Source organism: Miscanthus floridulus, chromosome 1 (assembly GCF_019320115.1).
Source record: "Miscanthus floridulus cultivar M001 chromosome 1, ASM1932011v1, whole genome shotgun sequence".
In the NCBI taxonomy this organism is placed as follows: domain Eukaryota; kingdom Viridiplantae; phylum Streptophyta; class Magnoliopsida; order Poales; family Poaceae; genus Miscanthus; species Miscanthus floridulus.
The window spans coordinates 115,735,498-115,756,451 of record NC_089580.1 but is presented as its reverse complement, the minus strand read 5'-3'; the positions used below and the strand labels follow the sequence as shown (position 1 = coordinate 115,756,451).

Below are 20,954 nucleotides of genomic sequence, written 5' to 3'. Positions count from 1 at the left end.
CCGCCAGACGTTCAACACTGGGAGTTAGCCCTCAGAACACCACGTCTAGTGGTAGAACAGTACCCTGTCTGCTTGTTTGTTATTTTTGTTTTCTATATAGGGCCATCTGTGCAAGTTTGTTGGGATCGCTGTCTATCGTCTAAGAGCATCTCGAGTAAGCTACGTAAAACCACTACATATCCCATATTTGGGTATTTAGGTAGTGGAGGTAAAAAATGCACTCCAGCAGCTACCTATCAGACTACTTAGTTTTATTGAATCAACAAATTTTCTCTCACTGCCTATATTTGTCGGCCCAACAAATTTGGCTACCTGTTTTTTACTCACCCCACGCGCTCGTCTTCGGCTCTTCTTGGCACGCAACAGCCCCACGGCCCAGCCCCCGGTGCGATGGAGCTCCTCGACGCGGCCTCCTCCCTCTCGGCGTGCCCACCTCTAGCCCCAGATCCCGCCGCCACAGCCGGGCCCAGAGCCCCGACGCGGGCGGCTCTGCGAGGGCGGCGCAGGAGGAAGCACGGGCTTCAACAGGCGGGCATGGCCATGCCGGCGCAGCTCCACGACCATGCCGCCGTGGGAGGAAGCACGGGCTTCCCCAGCAGCCGCGGCTCCCCCATCGCACGCGAACGGCCATGACGACGTCCCATGGCGCCACCTCTGCTCTGGCGTTCCCCGGCGCGCGGCTGGCTTTCCACGAGCTCCCGGCGACCTCTGCACTGGCCAACTCTGCTCCCGGCCAAGCTTCGGCCACGTCTGCTTCGTCCAATATTGAAGAGGATGACATGTGGGACCCGTTTGTCGTTCTCACTTGGGACTAGTTTGGGTAGCCTGTTTTAGTTAGTGTTGCTGGTGTTAGGAGCAAAATATATGTGACGTGAAAATAGGTGGCTAGCAAATAGAGAAATAGGCAGTGTGTTTGAAGTACGTTTCTGTATTCCCAGGCGTTCTTGTATGTTTTCCTTCTCTTTTTTTTTAACCTTGTATGTTTTCCTTTTAGTATCTTGTAATCAAAAGGAAAAAATCATGAAAATTTGCAAGTCAACGAGATAACACGAGCATCCAAGGCCCACCAAGGCGCGGGAGCGGTGGCGGCAAGTCCCTCTCTCGTCTTCTCGCAGGAGCGGTGGCGGCGGCATCCAAGGCGCGGCCGCCGTGCGTGCCTCCGTCCAAGTGACCAGGCGTGGCCGCAACTCGCGCACGAGTCGCGGCGACGGCATCCAAGCGAGGAAAAGAAATAAAGCGAAAAAGTTTAAACGGGTACACAGGAGATCCAGCGAAATGGCGGCGCCGCCGCCGTCATATCCAGCGGCCTTGATGCCGGAGATCGGCCCTGACGGCCTCGCTCGAGACTCTCCCGTAATCGCCTACACCGAGAAGGTCCGCATCCCGGCACACCCCCTCCCTTCCTCCTTAGACGCGTTCTTGGTTCATCAATGGTTCAGTGCTTGTTGGGTTTCGGGCTTCTTACTAGTCGGGTGGCTTGTTGGCAGGTCATTTTGGAGGAGCAGCTGCAGCTGAAGAAGTAAGCCATTCCTCTGTTCCCCTAATTTTAGATTCTGTTGTCCAAAATCGTGGATCTACGTCAGCCCCTTTCATTTATGTGGACAGACATCTTGAGCATTTGCAAATCGATGGGTGTACACCGTACACGAATTAAATTTGCAGCAGTATCAAGAGGAACCGGGTGATATCTGCGTGTTGCTGCAGAAATTTCAAAGATTTTTGTGTTAAATAATACTGATACACAGTCATGTGAAACCAGATTAAAGAAAGAAAAATGGTGACTTGAATTCGGTACATAGGAAGCATGACTGCATGAGAAATAATGATCATGAGAAAATTAGAGGATATAACTGATAGTTTTACACTCCCTTCTAAATCGTATTTAAACATTTAGATACCTTTACCTTGCATTTGAACTACATTAGAAAGGTTAGTCAACGGTGCTTTTGTAAATAATAGAACCTGCAATTACATCAACAATACCAGGACCTTAATTCTAGCATGGCGCAACTGAATTGATGCATTAAGAAGAGTATTGAACACATAGTGCCCAGGAATGGAATTATGGATCTCAGACTGAAATTTGTGGCCTGCAGATATGTCCACCTACCATGGTATTTGTGGCGATAAATAAAATGATGGGAGTAGGGACAGAATCACACATATGTAGCATTATAGGCATGAAATAGTGCAACACTTGGGGCACCTGTATATTGGGCCTTACTACTAGAGAAGGCTTGGGGTGGATGCCTCTGGATCATGGTAGCGTCCACCAGTTGGTGCCTTGACTGCTCATCTGCGGCTTTCGAAGGGGGGTATATTAATGTATCAATCGACTGTTCAGCTCCCTTGACACTGTGTTGATGACATGGGATAGTGAGAGAAGGAATTAGAATTTGTGGTAGTGGGGAATGACTTGTTTAGTGGACGATGAAATTGTTTGAGCAAAGAGGGTTAAATGAAGGGACATGGTGTTTGGGGAAACTGCGTCAAGGGCATTAGTGGCATTCCTGTTACAATAGGAATTAATTAACGCAATCAATAACTGTAACACAGATGGATGATAGAGATTAAGCCAAATGAATAAATCAGATGGTCTAAACTTCTTGGGCAACGTGGCTCATTCTGGTGGAAGCCTTATAACAATAAAAGATTGTAGTGGTCTCCATCTATGTAGGTATATAAGATGAACTAATCCAAGTGCACAAGCCTCTGTTGAATTATTTTCTCCTGATGTGACCAATTATATCACACAAATAAGAGATAATCAGATAAATCAGAAGCATATGCTCCTCAAACCTTTACAATAAAAGGAACATGTGTAGAAGTCCACAATATAGTGTGAGTACAGTAAAGGAGTGAGGAGTCAGATTGGGAATTAATTAACATGTTGAACAGTTCAAAATACTAAGTGCTATAACTGCCATTACCATGAAGTCGATTAGGCAAAAAATCACAATGGGGGCATTGAAGGACCGTTAATCCTAAGGTTCTCTGTAACAGGCTATTGTTCAATATATGATTTCATGTAAAATTAGCAGCTCCTTATGGACATCTATTCTCAATTTGTGTTTATTTGCTAATCCTGATATGCAGTTTTGATTCATATATGAGTTCTAGTAGCATTACTTCTACAAACATACATTATACATTTGGTTCAGTAACTTGTCGAACAGAGTTGCAGTTGCAGCTAGTGCAGCTTGCGCAGCCTCTTGTAGTTGAGCCTGTGTATTTGCTACCAGCTTCTTGGTATCATCTGAAAAGGTTGCTTCATCACACAACTTAAACAACAACAAAACCCAAGTCAGTAAATCGTACCTTTTGCTTACCAGTCATCATGTCCAGGGGTAGGTGTTCTCTATATACAGATAATCCTTACGGGTTTCAAAGAAACCATTTCCATGAAGCAAGTGTTTTTACGGTTCTACTTCTACCTCAACAACGGCCATAGCGATAAGATAGTCATTTGGATCCATACCCACAACTGTCAAAAGCTGGCCTCAATACTTGGTCTTAATATGGCACCAACGATGGCAGATTATGGGCTTAGAACCAGTCAAAAAACCCCTCTTGCAGTCATCAATAGACATGTAGCAGGAACTGAAAAGGTTGCCAGCAAGATTAATGTACAATGAGCTCTCAGGATTACTTCTCCTTATGCCTTAGCTCATGACCATAGTCCCAAAGTTGTACCGCCGCACATCATCTCCATGTACAGCCTTCAAGTTCAGTCTTCTAGCTCTTGCCAACTTGCTCTTGGAGGGTGTCAAGTTCTAAACTTTTTGAACTAGCTGGCTATACTCATCATTAGTTCTGAAGGAGTCAATGTATTTAGCAGCCAGCTAATTAGAAGTGCATCTCCTCCGTACCCACTCTTTCTGGCATTTGTATACCCCATAACATGTCTTCACCACAAAGCACTTTACCTTGCTATCCATGGAAGCATATAGGCTGTCTTGCATGGATACGTAAGGTCAACCTCATACCCTGTATTGGATATGTATCCACGGATATGTGTGGGATACAGCATGGAGTATCCGGAAAAAAATAAATCAGAGAATTTTTTATACGTGAGTGGAGACTGTATTGAGTCCAGTAGGCCTACTATATAGCACTATCAACACATGCTTCCTTGTGTTGCCCAAACCCTCTACTCAAATGTGCACCACGCATTGGCGAACCAGCAGACACCACAAGCACACCACCACCGCTCACTCAGTTTCCTGCTCGCCTACCTGTCCCTCCCTGCGAGGAGATGCAGTGCTGATGGCATGCTCCAGCAAGCAGCAGCTGTGGCGACACACGCCACTCGCAAGGTGTACGACGCCCATTTGCAGACGCCTCATGCACACAGCGCTGTGACGAGCTTCACCACCCTGCCGGTGATAAGTTGGCAGCAAGCCGGTGATGAGTTAGCGGTTATTTCTTCCCTGTATCCTCTCCTCTCATGTAGCCTCTTCCTCCCCTGTTCCCCATGTCAAATTAAACTATAGACTCTTTGCTTGAAGCAATGTTGAATTAATCTCGACTGGAACTGGAATTGACAGTGGAAAGGAATCGAATCAGTGGTACTCATCTCCTCCAAGCCTGAAGCCTCACTGTCCAAGTTAAAAGTGATGTACTTAGGCCCTGTTTGGATCATAGGACGATTATTGTAATCTGGATTATTCATCTGATTATTATAATCTGGATTCTGATTATAATAATCAGGAGGGTTTGGATCCTTGGATTATTTGTGGTGGATTATTGTTGAAGTGACAATACCTATCCATATCCAACCCTTTAGTATTGGCCATTATTTATTAGGAGTGGACGGATCTGGTGAAAGGGTACGTTGGTCATTAAGTGCTTGCTGTTTGGCTGATGATTTCGGTGGCTGATAAGCCGGCTGAAGCTGATTTGGTGTGAGAGAAAAACACTGTTCCATGGCTGATAAGTTCAAGAGAACAGTCCTGGGCCATGATTCTTGTATTCTGGTGTTTTGATTATAATAATTCATCCTATAATCTAACCTGTTTGGATCACAATCAGATGATTTCAGCTGACTATTATAACCCTAATAGGATCCAAACTGGCCTTTAGTTGAATCCTCCCATGATTTGACAAGTTCTACTTCTGCAGTAAGCGCTTATATGTTCTCATTTGGATTTTGCAAGTTTGGAAGATTGGATGGGGATGCTTGGTATACCTAGCTGTTGGAGTGTTGGCTAAATGGAAGTGTGGATTTATGGATGAAATGAGCAGAACAGCACAATGGCAAGAATCCAAGGCAATTTCAAGTTCCTGCTAGTGTGTTACTGCTTTTAGAATTTATAAAAAAATCCTTATTATTTATTTATTAAAAAATACTAAAATGTATCTGCATGTCATTTTCTTTAGAAAAATGTTGTATCCGCGTATTTGTATCCGCCCATACCATATGCGTATCCGTATCCATGCTGCATAGCATGCAGGTTCCATGGGCAGCCCTCTGCACAGTTAAACCTGAACCTTGTCTTTGTCATTCCTGGGCAGCTTGATCTCAAGTTGTCAACCCTGTTCCTCACACTATAGTCAACAATAGCATTTCTATGCTTTTCAGATGGAAACACAAGTCCAATAGAGAAAGTTGGACTATTCAATATTCATATCTTCCCTGACCTAAGCCTACCTTCCTCTTCCGTATCTGATTCAGGAAGTACAAGAGCTTTATCATCTATCTCATCTTCATCATATGCTCGTACTGGTCTGCTTGTTTCAGATGCCTTTTGCTTCCTTTGGCTTCATTGTCTTCTTTGAGCTCTTCTACAGGTATATCCATATTGCCCTCCAACAAATCATCATCTCCATCATCTATCTCATTGTCAATGTCTACAGAATCCTCATCAGCTCCCCTCGCCACTTTTGGGCCTGTTTCTTTGCCTCGCCTGCAACGAATTGCTCAAATTTTGTGTTCTTCAAACTAGTGTAAAACACAGGCAACTTCTCACCAGGTTTCCTGTTCGCGTAATGCACTTTCTTGAGGCTAATCACCTTAGGGCACTCAGATACTGGATTGGCAACTATGGCATCCTAGTCAATACACGCAATATTGTCCTCATGATCAAAATAAGCTACCAAATTATTAAAATTTTCAAGAACAGAGACCATAATATTGGTATCATGATCAGAAGCAACCTTCAAACTATTTCCTAGCGCCTTCCGTGGTAACCAATAAACCTTCATGCTTGGGTTACTCCCATATCCTAGCTGCTGGGTGAAGTCCTCAAAGCACAGAGGCATCCAAGCATCTGAATTAATCCAATCAAAGTAGTCAGTTTTCTCAACCATGAAAGACCTGAGAAACTAACAAAAAATCCTCCATGGTGAATGTCAACTACGATTTCCTCTCTACAAGGACCTACATTATCATGGTGCCAAAACCCTAATAATTCGAACAAGATTGACCAAATTCCACCACCATAGATGCCAAAATCAAGCTTTCCTAGCCCAACCAACACCTATAACTCTAATTTGACTAAAAACCATAGGAATTAACACGGCGAGGGCAAAGATGAACTCACCATACATGGGCACAGGTTCCTTTTTCCCTCACAATCTCGCCACCATCCTTCCAAGTGTCGATGGTGGACTGCTCCAGCTTTGATTGATTCCCTCTGTACTCTTCTTTCACCGACAGGTCTGCAAGCCACTGATCACCACTCCTCTCTGTCACCCCACGGGACGATGAAGTCAAAGTGTTGGGATTGACCAAGAACGAGAGACCCAGGGAAGAACAAGTACTTTTGCTATTTTTACAACGAGCTTGGTGTGCCCTTTCCACATATATGCTCCACGGTGGCAAGGCCATGTATGCATGTCGCACATGTCGCCACCTGTATGTATGACAGTGAGAGCCGAACAGTGATTATGGGCTTAAAAATCTATTCTTCGAGTTCCTGGGCCAACTTGATACACCGTGACAAGTTTATGGACTGGCCATGGACTTTACTCATTATATAGGCTAATGCCCAAATTGCTTCTGTACAATCTCTTACTGTGTCTTTGTGTATTTCTCTATTCAGTTGTGCTTTCCTAGAGAGCTTACTTGGGTCTTGGAACATTGGAATTTGAGACATCAGTCTTCAGAGCTGCATCTTTGTTGCAGCCAGGGTCACATGGTTATGTTTCTTGACATTGTAACAATTTCTGGGGCACATTTATTTTTTGAAATCAGGAACTGGTAACTGTAGAATATTGACTGATGTATATGCCCGTATTCATCTTTCTTTCTTTAATAAGTTTAAACTTATGTGGTGTATCATCAATTCACCATGAGTTTAACTCATTTATAATTTCTCTATTTCTCAGATACATTCAGGAGAACTATTCCAAAATTCGTGATGTAGAAAAGGAGTTAGAGAGTCTTACTTTAGAAATGAAACTGACAGCTGGACCAAAGAAAGCAGGTATGTAACATGTTTTCCAATAGCACATATATTTTTTTAGGGGAATTAGCACATATAGTTCACCTTCTATACACAGAACATTCTTATCTTCAGTACCTTTGATTCACCTACTATGATAATTTATATATAGAGTGTTAATGTATATAGGCATATATAGTCTTCTCCTTTTGTGGCCCATGTAGGCCTTATGGCCCATAATCTTTATTCTGTATACTTGTAACCTTGACTGAGTGTAATTATAGACAAGTCATTCTTCTCTAACATGGTAACAGAGCCAACCAATTCCAGCCGCCGTAGCTCTCATGCCTCACCGCAGAATGTTGCCTCTCCTCTCCAGTAAGCCTGCTACCCTCCCTGACTTCTAATGCGGCGTTGCCCTCCCTTGTGCCATGCGCAGGCTCTTCTTTCTCCACCCATCGCGGCGGCTGGGGGCCACGCCTATCCTCTGTGTCGCTGGTTGAGGCGGCACCCCAGTGCGGTTCTGCATCCTCTGCGTCCCCGGTTGAAGCGGGTGCGGGGCTCCTCCCTCTTTCCTTCTTCCATTCCATCCCACCCAGCACCTGCTGAAGGGGGTGCCCGTGCTGCTGTGCTGCTTGTGTTGCTGTGCCGGTCTGCTATCCATTGCCAGCTTCTTCCATGGCCCAGCAACTCCTTCTGGTGGTGTTGTGCCATCACCCAGTTCTGCACCAGTTTCGTTTGGTTTACCTGTCCTGGATGTGAAGCTTACTGGTCGAAATTATAGGGAATGGGCTTTCTCCCTCAAAATGCTGCTTGTTGGTAGCTGCCGGCAGCACTGCACAGGTGATCACTACTCACTCTCACTAGACCTGAGAATGGATGCACATCCAAAATCCAAACATAGGAATCCAGCAGAAGTCCAACTAAACCAATGCCCTGTCCAGTCCAGTCCAGTCCTCATAATTAATAGAACGGGACAACTAGCGCCCGGATGTCTGGCACCAGGACACTTCCGGACGCAGCTCGGGGCCATCCGATTGGAGGAATAGGAGCCGTCAGATTCATCTGTTATCCCTGCTTGCGTAACGATTCAACAGAGAAACGAGCGCACCTATCTGGCTATCCCTGCCCGCGTAATAGAACAGGAACGCCTGCCCGCGCCACTCGTGGCGTCCCGTCCCCTGCCGCGCCGCCATCCCCTGCACGCCCTGTTGCCCTCCGCGCCCCATCCCCACCGCGCTCCATCGCCCGAACGTCCGATGGGAAATTTTCCATCGGACGATCCGTTGCAACATGGAGCAATGCGAGATGAAACATCATAAGTTATCGTTTGCAACAATGAGAAATATATGATAAGAATAACATCATCTGATCCCATGAGATTCTAAGAAAAACGAATTCCTGCTGGAACAAATGGAGATGTTTCATGCAACATCCGATCGAAATCCCTTTTTTCCTGTAAGAGGGAGACTTTGCAATTCAGCTATTGAAACATCCGATAATAACTCATGCAACAACGAAAAAAGACTAATGCAACAAAGAAATACTACTTGTTGCAACATCAGAACAATGCTACTGCAACATCAAATTCATTCAGCTGCAACATGAAAGCGTTGCCTTCATGAAGTCAGCCAGCGAGGAAGAAGGATACCCCCATGGCAACACCAATTCCCACCTTAACATCTCAAATCAACCATTGCAACATGCAAAATCAAACATTGAAACGTCACAAAATCATATAGAGAGGGGCAAGCAAAAATCAGAATAGAAATCCCAGAAAAGTGAACAAAATCTGCAACAAGAGAAAGGAACAATTGAAACAAATGAAATAAATACACAAAACATATGGACTTTACTGTTATCACATCCATCTTGAGCGGAAGAATCAGGTCACCCACGATGGCAGCGGTGGGCGAGGGGCTTGGGTGGCGGCAGCGGCGGCGAAGCAGTAGAGGAAGAGCGCGGTAGGCGGGCGTGCGAGGCGGTGGGGGTGGGTGGGGGGAGTGGCTAACCAGGGGCATGGGCGGCGCTGAGCAGGGAGGACCGCATCCCCGACGCTGGCAAGCTCGCTCCGAGGAGGGATGGCCGCAGGTGACGACGGGGCTGCGCGGCTTGCGGGAGGCAGCTGCGAGCGCCGCCGCGGATGGTGACGAGGCAGCGCGGCGTGGGGAGGGAGCTGCGAGGGGCAAGCCAATGAGGCATCTGCGAGCGCCGCCGCAAAGAGAGGGCCGCCGTGGAGAAAGAGAGGGGGGTGAACGGGATGAGTGCTGTGGGGTGGAAGAGGATAGATGTGTGGGTGGCAAGGCAGGTGGGGACGCGTGGGCGTGGACGGTGGGCCTGCGGGAGCGACGTAAGATGCGTAGCATTATCGTTAATAGAAACGTCCAATTCGACTCCACCCAAGTCCAAATCCATCCAACACAATCCAACCAACTACATGTTTGCCAGAAATGCGTGCACAACCTTGCAGACCTTGGCAGTCCAATACTAATCGGACTCCTCGCTCAAGAGGCAGGTGCAGGATTAAACTGTCATACAGGTTCCTCCAAGTATGGGGCGCGTACGGCAACCCAAAACAGGCAAATGTAGTTAAACATACCTGGCGTTCATCATGCATACATCACATGTCTGCTCACAGTTTGCAAGCAAATACAACAAAAAACTATAAAACAACTGATATATCTTTTTTAACCTAATAACTGAAGGTAAAGCTGTATATGCTAATCAATACATATTTTTGAGAAGCAAAGCAGTAGCCATAGTATCTTTAGAACTTAAACAGAAGAATTTGAGCTCTAGATGGTAATTTGTATGTCTTTTGAACTAAAGTGTTATGACCGGCACCCATTATACAAGGCGTAGGCCCATGTTATGGCAAGTGGAGCCGGCCCAGGGGCCACGTGGTACTGTAGCGCGTGAAGATTAGATTGGTTTGGTTTGTTAGGAAAGAGATATGTTAGATTGATTTGGTTAGGATATTTCCTTAGGGATAGTCAGTCATCTCTATAAAAAGAGAATCCTATATCAGTTATAATAGCAGAAACAAGAATTGTTTCCGGCTTCCTGAAGGGAGCCGGGATTTCCTAACCCCAGCCGCCTCCTGCTGTGTCTCGTGTGAACAGTGCCACCGCTGCTGTAGCACCGCGGGAATTCTAGGGCTGCAGCAGCAGCCGCCGCGCTCTCGCCGCCATGGCCCCTCGCCGGCGTCGAGAGTACAGACCACGTCCTCCTCTCTTTCACCCCAATAACCTATGCAGTAACACCGGTAGGACATCTAGTCCTATCAGCCTGGTATCAGAGATGTCAGGTCCTCCATCCACATCCACGCAGCCGCCATCCTATCAGCCGTTGGCCGCGTCGGGGTTGTCGTCCGCATCCTCGGGAGCGCCCCTGACATTGGAATCTTTGGCCGCCGCCGTGGCTGCGATTGCCTGCGGCATGGCGGCCATGCAGGCGACCCTGGCCACCCTCATCCCACCACCTCCCCCTCCACAACAGCCGGCACCACCACCACCTCCACAGCCGTCGCAGCCGCAGGCGATCTTCCCCTACGGCATGCCCCAGACCAGCGGGACGGGGGTGCCCCTCCACTTGCTGCGGTGGCCGGCCTCGCCGTCTCCCATCCCGTCGTGGGTGATGGGCTCGACGACTCCGCCCATCTACACGATGGCCACGACCCCTACACCGTCGGCAGCCACGGTTGCGGCGTCCACCGGGGCGCACCAGCCGCCCCCGACCAGCGGCATCGGCTATGGAGGGACGGACGGTACCCTCGTCTACGGTGGAGGCGGGTACTCCGGTAGCGCCCTATCCGCGGAGGACTCGTCTGCCGCTGCTCCCAACGGCGCCCATGCCCCTCCCAAATTTTACAAGCTGGAGTTCCCGACGTTCGACGACGCCATTGATCCGCTCAATTGGCTCAACCACTACGAGGAGTTTTTCCGTGGCCAGCGAACATTGGCTTCGGATCGCACATGGCTAGCTTCGTACCATCTTCGCGGCGCTGCTCAAACTTGGTACTATGCGCTGGAACAAGATGAAGTCATGCCGACCTGGGAACGCTTCCGCGACCTGTGCCAGCTCCGTTTCGGCCCCCCAACGCACGGCACGCGGCTGGCCGAGCTTGCCCGGCTACCCTTCCAGTCATCGGTCTAGGAGTATTCGGACCGCTATAATGCCGTGCTCTGCCATGCTTGCGACCTCAATCCTCGCCAGAAGGCGGAACTGTTCGTGGGTGGCCTCCCCGAGCACATCAAGGTCGACGTCGAGATGCGGGATCCACCCGACCTTCAGACCGCCATGTATTTGGCCCGGGCATTCGAGCGTCGCGCGGCGGCCATGCCTCCAGCGCCTCTGCAGCAGGGCGCCCGACCTCCTCAGCGGCCTGGCCTTCCCCTGCGCGTGCCATGCGCGGGTGCTCCTCCAGCTGGAGCCCCTGTGCCCCCAGGGGGCGGACCAGCAGCGGCGAATGGGGCGCCCCCGGTGCACCAGTTCCGCCGCCTCACGCCGGACGAGCAACTGGAGCGGCGTCGACAAGTGCTTTGCTTCAACTGTGATGAGCCCTACGTCCGCGGCCATGTGTGCCCACGGCTCTTCTACCTCGAATCGGACGACTACATCGATGACGGGCTGGGGGATGTCGCGGCGATGGATGACGTCGCCAACCCCGCGGCTCCGAACGCCCAGGAGCCTGCGGCCGCTAATGCTTTCGTGGTCTCTCTACACGTACTTGCAGGGATGCGCACGGACAATACGATGCTACTCCCGGTGATGGTTAAAGGGGAGCGGCTGTTGGTGCTACTCGACACCGACTCCACGCACAACTTCCTCCATGGCGTGACGATGCGCCGCCTACGGCTCGCCCCGATGGGCGGTGAGCAGCTCCGTGTCACCGTGGCAGACGGCGACCGGCTCCCTTGCGAGGGCATTGCTCACCACGTGCCCATCTGCATCGGCTCGGAGTCCTTTTCCATCACGTGCGTCGGATTGGACTTGGGCTGTTTCGACTTCATCCTCGGCGTTGACTACCTACGGACCTTGGGTCCCATCTTGTGGGATTTCGAGGCCATGACGCTATCCTTCTGGCGTGAGGGCAGACGCGTCCTTTGGCAGGGCGTGCGCAGCCTCGACGCAGCGGCTCCACAGCAGCACCTCGCTGCACTCTCCGCCGACGGCCAGCAGCCGCTGATGGACTTGTTGCTGCAGCAGCAGAGCGCAGTCTTCGACGAGCCCACAGGGCTCCCACCGCATGGCACAGTCCCTCGTCGACGAGTTCCGCACCCTCTACCCCGCCTTCCAGCTCGAGGACGAGCTGTTTGCGCAGGCGGGGAGAGATGTTATGACCGGCACCCATTATACAGGGCGTAGGCCCATGTTATGGCAAGTGGAGCCAGCCCAGGGGCCACGTGGTACTGTAGCACATGAAGATTAGATTGGTTTGGTTTGTTAGGAAAGAGATATGTTAGATTGATTCGGTTAGGATATTTCCTTAGGGGTCAAGTCAGTCATCTCTATAAAAAGAGAACCCTGTATCAGTTATAATCAAGCAGAAACAAGAATTGTTTTCGGCTTTGAAGGGAGCCAGGATTTCCTAACCCTAGCCGCCTCCTGCCGTGTCTCGTGTGAACAGTATCGTCGTTACTGTAGCACCGCGGGAATTCTAGGGCTGCAGCAGCAGCCTCCGCGCTCTCGTCGCCACGGCCCCTCGCCGGCGTCGAGAGTACAGACAACGTCCTCCTCTCTTCCACCTCTATAACCTACGCAGTAACACCGGTAGGGCATCTAGTCCTATCATGAAGTGTATCAACTTATAGAACCTAGAAAACCACTGATGTCATAAAGTGGTAGAACCTCCCAAATCATTCTATAAATTATGCAGTTTTTCCTATTCTCGTCGTCACCTTCAGTTTTTCCTGTTCTCATCATCTCCTTCAGTTGACCTGTTCACAAAAAAACAATGTGTGCTTAGATCACATATTCAACATCAATTTCATATAAACTAAATTTGTTTGAATCAGATTCTTCTCAGCCACCTTTTGTTTGAAAGGGGGGGGGGGGGGATTTGTCAATGTATATAGACACATATAGTCTCCTTTTCTGGTCCATGTAGGCCTTATGGCCCTGTTGGCCCGTACTCTGTAATCTGTATACTTGTAACCTTCTCTTACAGAGAGCAGTCTCATTTCTTACTTGTTCCTGCTTTTTTTTATGTTCTTATTGTCCAGCACTTGAGCACCTGAGGAAGAAGATTGAAATATCAACAGAGAAAATACGTTTAGCTAAGGTGAAAGAGGAACAGGCAAAAAAGGTTGGATATTTATACTTGAGCTTTGATATTAATGATTTTAATTATTTTTGTGTTATTTGATGCAATTGACTTAGTATCGTAAAGACTCTGTTCTTTACCATTTCTATTTACAACTTAACCATGTTTTGAATGTAATAAAGGTGCAGATTTCTTTCCAAGGATATAGGTTAATTTCTCATTGCTGAAATGGCACTTAAAAAAAAAACTCGACTTGCGGGGATATGACAGCCCCCGGGCATTTTATAAGAAGAAGGATGATCTTCTCACACAGATCGAGAAAACCCTCGAACCCACGCCCCCATCCTGACGCAGCGGAATCCTTGCCCTGTGAGAACCGGGCCGGGCCGTTCTGCGCTTTGGCTTATGGGGACAGGCGAGGGGATTTTTTTTACCCCCAGCCTGAAATTCGCTCCCACGGGGAGTCGAACTTAGGACCTGAGGGGTGCCACCGGAATTCCCTAACCACTTGGGCTAGAGTCCTTTGGCGAAATGGCACTTTAAGGCAAAGCCTAATTGTAAGATTAGGCACAAAGATAGTAGATTGATTATTAGGGATATGAGTCAGCTGGACTCCTTTCTTAATATAATGATGCGCAGTTGCGCAGTTCTCCTGCATGTTCGATAAAAATTGCTAACCCATGCGATTTCATGGTCTAGTATATAATTTTTAAGGAGAGCTATTTAGTTTTGGGTGCTTATCTAATAAAAACTAAATCATCTCCTTGATCTATATCTTTCTCTCCCAGTCCTACAATAACAAATTGATGCATACATGCAACATCAAAGGTTGGCTCCTCTAAAATAGGATTTTGTAGCCGAAGAAATCTAAAGTCTGTAGCCAGGCATCTAAAGTTTCCTTCTTAGTTTGCTATGTGTTATGGCTTTGAGGATACATCTTAGGTCCTATTTTCTCCGTCTTTTGCAGTTCAGATTGTATTTTTCCATGGCCAGATATTTGTCTTCTATTTTTCCAAATAGGATTGGGACTCCCTATTTGCCAATTTGTTTTGAGAAAAATGATTTTGGAACACACTGTTTCATATATTGTTTATAATCGTATCGTATTGATATCAGATGTTTATCTTCCTTTTTGTGCAGATAGCTGCAGGACTCCCTATATTCTATTTTTAGCAAGTCTATTCGCTAATTTATTTCTTGCCAAATTTTTTTTATGTAGATTGTTTTTGGACACACTGTTTCTTTTTGTGATCGAATTAATATTTATTTTTCCTTTACATAGATTGGTTTGGGGACAACTTTTCTTTCTTAAACTGGATTGGTGCTTTTACCAAGTTTGGTTATCTGAAATCTCATGGACTCTTTCTTTTAAACTGTTATCATTCAGTCCATTAAATAGATGGTAGATGTTTTTCTTTCTCGAACATGAGATGTTTTTCTAAAGTGGATTGACGCTTTTAACAAATTCTTTCACTTTGTTTGGTTACCTTAAATCACATGGACTCTTTCTTAGTTTCTTTTAATCTAGATAATAGATGCCTGTGAAAACACTGCATAATTTGCCATCCTTATGATATGAATTGTGCATGATTTGCCATTCTAGCCCACTTTCGTTGACTCTGATAATCCAAAATGTCAGTGACATGTAATTGATACTCCGTAAGAATGGCATAAGAATAATTGCCGAATAATGGGGATAAAGTGTCTTTATGCTCATGTCTCCATATTTGTTTTTCCATTTCTATATCCTATATACTCCGTCCGTCCCAAAATGAACGCACTTCTGGGATGTTTTGGTGAGATCAATGCTACTTGGAAATTACGTATATATCCCTATCAACAGTTATTATTTCTCTCTCGAACATGCAGGAGAGCTGTGTATCATTATATTAAGAAGAAAATGGCTCAAGAACCCATACAAGAAACCTTACACATGCACAACACAACCCACTAGGATGGTAAACAGTCACGCCCTTAACAAGAGTTGGACATGACCACTTCCACAATCAGCCCCTGGGCAAGGGGGTGATTGATGCCTCTTGCCCCCAGCAAAACCCCAAAATGATGCTCCTCACTAGCAAGCAAAAGTGCTCTAGCTAGGTTATGAGGTTCACCATCAAACACACAAGGATTATGAGGATTCCACAATGTCCAGCCCCCTAAGAGGATGATGGAATTGAGACACTTTCTTAAGTGATCAGGCTCCCTCTGTGAGCTGCTGTTCCACCAATCATCCAAGGAGATCTCCCTCCTTGAGCTTCTGTCCCACCAATAATCAAAGGAGATCTCATCAGATAGGAGAGTGAGACTGTAAGCCGACTCGACACAGAAGGAAAAACCAAAATTCTCGTGTGAAGGCATGTGTTGACCCATGTTTTCAGGACGGCTGGTCGAGTCTGGACGCCTGGGGACTGTCCAGAACGTCCAGGACGATTAGTCGTCGTCCAGGACGATTAATCGACCCTGGACGAGTCCCCTGGTCGTCCTGGTCGTCCCCTATATATGGGGAACTGATATACCATATATATTATATAGTTACTCAAACTAATATACACACACTAATATACTACATGTTCTGGGCTCTAGATAGGTTAGTTGGCCACTTACCTGGCTGCTGCAGAGCCCTTTCTTGTCTTGCTGGCTGCTGCTGACAAACTGAAATTATAGAAAAATAAAGCACATTAGCAAGGAAATATGGTGAAAGGCAATCAGGTGAAAGGCAATCAAGTGATCAACAAAGGAAATTAAAACAGTAAAGCACACAATTTAAACCAGTCCAGAACTGCATAGTGCATAGTGGCTAGTGGGCATAGTGCCACACTGCCATTGCCATAGTGCATAGTGCAATAGTGCATACATCAAGTCCAGTACATAAATAGGCAAAACAGCCAATGATCTAAAGAACTACTCAAGTAGAGTGCCATCTACACAAAAGCCTCCTCCATCTCCATCTGTTGCACATCCATGGGGGTCTTCATCCTCCTCCATTGGTGCCACAGGATCAGATGCATCTTGATCTTCTTGGTCTTCATTTCTTGCATCAGCATCATGGTCACTATCATCTTCTTCACCTCCAGATATATCTTGTGCTGCAGAAGTCCCCCTACGACGCTTCCTGTTCCTAGTATAGGTCTTCTGGACAGTGGCTACAGCACGGCTAGCAGCAACCCTAGGCAAGTTGCGAGCCCTTAGATTCTCAGATGCACCAATAGCTTCATCCACAACAGCCCAAGGCAGCTCCCCACAATTTTCATCAACCCATTCACTGTCCCACTGAAACTCTTCTAGCAAGAGAGGGTTGCTCCTCTTTCCTTTGCAACCAAGTTCTCGAATTTTTTGAAACCTATTTGTCATCTTTTTGTTGTAACTGACAGAAACAGAGCTTCAAGCTTCAAAGCACCAAGATTGAACGAGGAGGTGATGACTGACCTGAGGAGGAGGAGCTCATATTCTTCGTGCAGTCTTCCTCCCTTGCACAGTTGGATCTGCAGTTCTGCACCCGCTGGATCTACAGGCCTACGTGCCTGTAGCACTGCAGCAACCACAAGGAAGAGAGGGAGGGCAGCTGGAAGGGGGAGGAGCAGCTGGAAGGGAGAGGGAGGGCTGCTGCTGGACTGGGAGAGGTGAGAGACTAGAAGACTGAAGAGTGAGTGTGTCTGCCGTGTGAGTGAGAGGCTGAGGGAGTGAGGGGGTAGGAAAGGGAAACCCTAATGGGCTTGGGCCAAAATATAAAATAGGCCCAGCTCTCAGATACAGCCCACTCTCAGGCTGGACGGGCTGGACGACTAGCACAGCCTGGACGGGCGATTAATCGCGGCTGGACGACGATTAATCGGACGACTAGTTTCCTGGACGGTCTGGCCTATTCGGAGGCCCTGGTCGAGTTGCTAAAACCGTCCAGGACGATTAGTCGCGATTAATCGGACGTCCTGAAAACAGGGGTGTTGACAGCAAGTGGTTAATATTTTCCACCTCTTGGTCACAAAGGGGGCAATAGGAAGGGTGAGGAAGCCCCCTCCGTGCCAATTGATCAGCTGTCCAACACCTTTCACGGACCACTAGCCACATGAAAAAAGACATTTCCTAAGGCGCCCAATTTTTCCAAATCCTCTCATAAGGATCGAAGATTACTGTACCAAGAAACAGGCTTTCATAGAGGCGGATTTTGGTGAATAATGCCCACCACCATAGAACCTCCAAACATGGGTGTCTTCCACCTCTGGCTCTGGTTGCAGTACGACTTGTGAGATGAGAACCCAAAGGGTGAAATACTGTGTGAAAAATTCAGCAGGGCAGATAAGGTGCCCAGAATATCCCTAACCAGCTAAAGCTTCCAGAACTGTTCTCTTGTTCCTTGTCCTTTTGGAAACTAATGCCAAGACTTGAGGGGCAAGATCAGCTATGCTCTGGCCGCAAATCCACCTGTCAGTCCAAAACAAAGTTGCAGCCCCATAACTAATCTCTGAAACCACAGTAATAGAGAAGAATGCTTGGAAACACTTATGGACTGGCACATGAAAATTTGTCCAAGGACGAGTAGGATCTATTTTCATCAGCCACAACCATCTCAACTGAAGAGCCCAGCCAAGATTTTGGAGATCAGAAATACCAAGACCACCAAGCTCTTTGGGGAGACACACTTTGGTCCACGCCACTAGGCAGTGGCCACCCATGGCCTCTTTCCTTCCTCTAAGCAAAAATCCTCTTCTTAATCTGTCAATAGCCTTGATGGCCCAGGGAAGAAGATCAATGTCCATAACAATATAGACCACCGTAGATGTACATGCTGCACCAGTATATGCCACCTTTCTTTTAGTTAACAGGTCGGCCTTCCATCCAGCACCTGCAGCAATGCTATCAATAAAGGGCTGCAGCTGGGCCTTTGTCAATTTCCTCAAAGAAAGCGGGACTCTGAGGTATTTACAAGGAAAATCCAAGAGCTCGCAAGGCTGATGATCCTGAATAAATGCCATGTCATTCTTTGAACACTGTATGGGGAACACATTACTTTTCTGCACATTTGTTTTCTGACCCGAAGCTTGGCCAAATAAATTGAGGATGTCAAGAGAAGGATTAATATCAGTGGCAAGCGGCCGGAGGAAAAGGACAAATGGAGATTCGGTGTTACAAAGCTCTGGAAGATAGGCGCTGCAGCAAGCTGTTCTCTCCGGCTTTAGAAATCATGTGGCTCAGCACATCCATCACTAGGACAAAGAGCATTGATGCGTAATAATTATACTTTGGATATGGAGAAAGTAGTAAAGCTTACTGAAGGTACCTGTCCATGATCTAAAAGTGTATTTATTTTGTAGGACAGATTTTAAATTCTAGTACACACTTATTTCGGGATGGAGGGAGTAATGTCTCGTGTAGATGATCAGACCTCTACTGTTTCCCTATTTTTTCTTTGTAAATACTTGTGTTTCTCTTTCATTCTCATGTCGCTAACAATCGTAAGTTATGTTGTCTGCTATTTTTTTACTATGCGTTTGGTATTCTAGGCCTGGGAAGTTGCTGCACAAGTTGTTAAAGACGAAGAGGATGCTAAGCAGAAACTATGTGATGATTTGAACCATCTAGTATGCTTTTAATATTTCTTTTATGAATATATGTCCATCATTTCACCATATGTTCTTAAGATCTTTTTTCTTTTGTTTAACTAGGTCCAGGAGAGTACTGCTTCCCAATATGCAAGATTAGAGGAGCTGAAGAAACGTTTAGAATCTCTGAATCCTAGCAGGGATTCTATCAATGCTTCAGTAAGTGAATAGCCCCAAGGCCAAAGATCTGATGTTTCGTCTTTGAAATTATTTATTTCTTACTGTCAGTATTTCTGCTTTAGTGTTAACAGGAACTAGTCTTATTTGATTATATGTTTCCTGTTTATTAGTAGAGATTAGTTCTTTTGTTGTTTTCTGGGCAGATAATGTTGGTTTTGGTCTCAACTAAGTATGTGTATGCTCCGTATTACTTTTTGTCTCACCATTTCTTATTATATCAGGGTGTTTATACTGCACAGCACGCTACTCTGAATTCAGTACCTCAGCAGCCATCTGCACAAAATCCTGCAGATGTATCTGGCCGTCAGAATATTGCCACAGAGCCTGCTTCGATGCAACAGCGGCCTATACCTGCAGAGTCAGAAAAGAAGAGAAGACCATCGAACATGGCAAGAGGGAGGGGTGGTGTGATGATCCTTCGGAAGGGAAGAGGGAGTTCTGGGTCAGGATGGACAGGTGCTGGGTTTGATGTAGATAGCGGTACATGACGCCCAGTATTTCAAGTTACACGTACACATTGAAATCAAGCTCTCCTAATTTCACAAGAATTATATTGGTCTCCTAAAAAAAATTCAGATTTAACCATTCCAGAGTTCTAATGTGAGGAGTGAGGTGTACGTTTGATCATTTGTTTATCAATTGTATATGAATCATGCACTAAATTAATCCAAGTTTTAACATATATATTTTCATATAAGGCTAAAAATCCTCATCATGACATGAAACATACATCTCTATGATAAGAAATCTGAACCAAACTGTGGGCACCTGATAGCGCCATATCACCCTTGTCAACGTAGGGTGTGTTTGTTTGATTGCTAGATGAGGGCTCTATCATATATCTGGATGAGCGGATGTATGCAAAGTCGAATTGTATTTTAATAAAAAGTGTTTGATGAGGATGTATGAGTGGATGTGAAAAATACCGAGATGGTATTTGGTTACTTATGAGTCAATGCATTTGTTGGGCTTGTGAGACTGAAGTGTGGATCCTATACCACAACACTGCATCCACCAGAACTGGCTAGCAATTAAAGCTGAAATCGATTGCATGATCAGATGCAATGCAGCAATGGGAATGCAGGGTGGGTACATGCTGCTATAGTGGTAAAAACAACCCTCGTTTCGCTGAAATTTGGCTTACACTGATGCTTATGTTGATTTGTTACGAGAGAAAAACACTGTTCGTTCACTAAAAAGTACTGCAGAACAGGGCCACAGCTTCGATGCTCGTGAAACCTAGTTTTCTGATTAGAAATGGTTTGTTAGTTTTCTCCTCTCTCTTTAATAAATCTAATTAGTGCCACATCAGCAAAGTGTTTACCTAGCACTATGATTAATATACATAGAAACTGCTCTAGTTTCTACATTGGGAGTGCCATAAGTCTCACGTATAGAGACTATGGTCCAAGGAGAGCTGGTGGCTTGGGAAATCCATGTACTATTCGATACTGTATGCATGATGCCTGTTGAGTTTGCCAAGATTAAAATTAAACGAGACTAACGGAGATGCATATAGAGGCT

At 46.5% G+C, this 20,954-nt stretch overlaps 1 protein-coding gene and 1 pseudogene across 2 annotated transcripts; both read left to right on the top strand.

Moving 5' to 3' along the window:
* Window positions 1-322: 322 nt before the first annotated feature.
* On the top strand, window positions 323-20,015 carry LOC136539138 (uncharacterized). Of its 2 annotated transcripts, XM_066531090.1 has the most exons (8): window positions 323-946; window positions 1,036-1,374; window positions 1,488-1,519; window positions 7,330-7,427; window positions 13,610-13,692; window positions 19,152-19,229; window positions 19,314-19,409; window positions 19,652-20,015. In XM_066531090.1, the coding sequence occupies exons 2-8, from the start codon at window positions 1,276-1,278 to the stop codon at window positions 19,916-19,918; spliced, it is 753 nt and encodes a 250-aa protein (XP_066387187.1). In that variant the 5' UTR covers window positions 323-946; window positions 1,036-1,275; the 3' UTR covers window positions 19,919-20,015. The 2 variants fall into 2 exon arrangements, with proteins under 2 accessions (XP_066387187.1, XP_066387182.1); XM_066531085.1 differs by having other exon boundaries at window positions 323-1,374.
* On the top strand, window positions 11,178-13,323 carry LOC136510505 (uncharacterized; annotated as a pseudogene).
* Window positions 20,016-20,954: the final 939 nt, after the last annotated feature.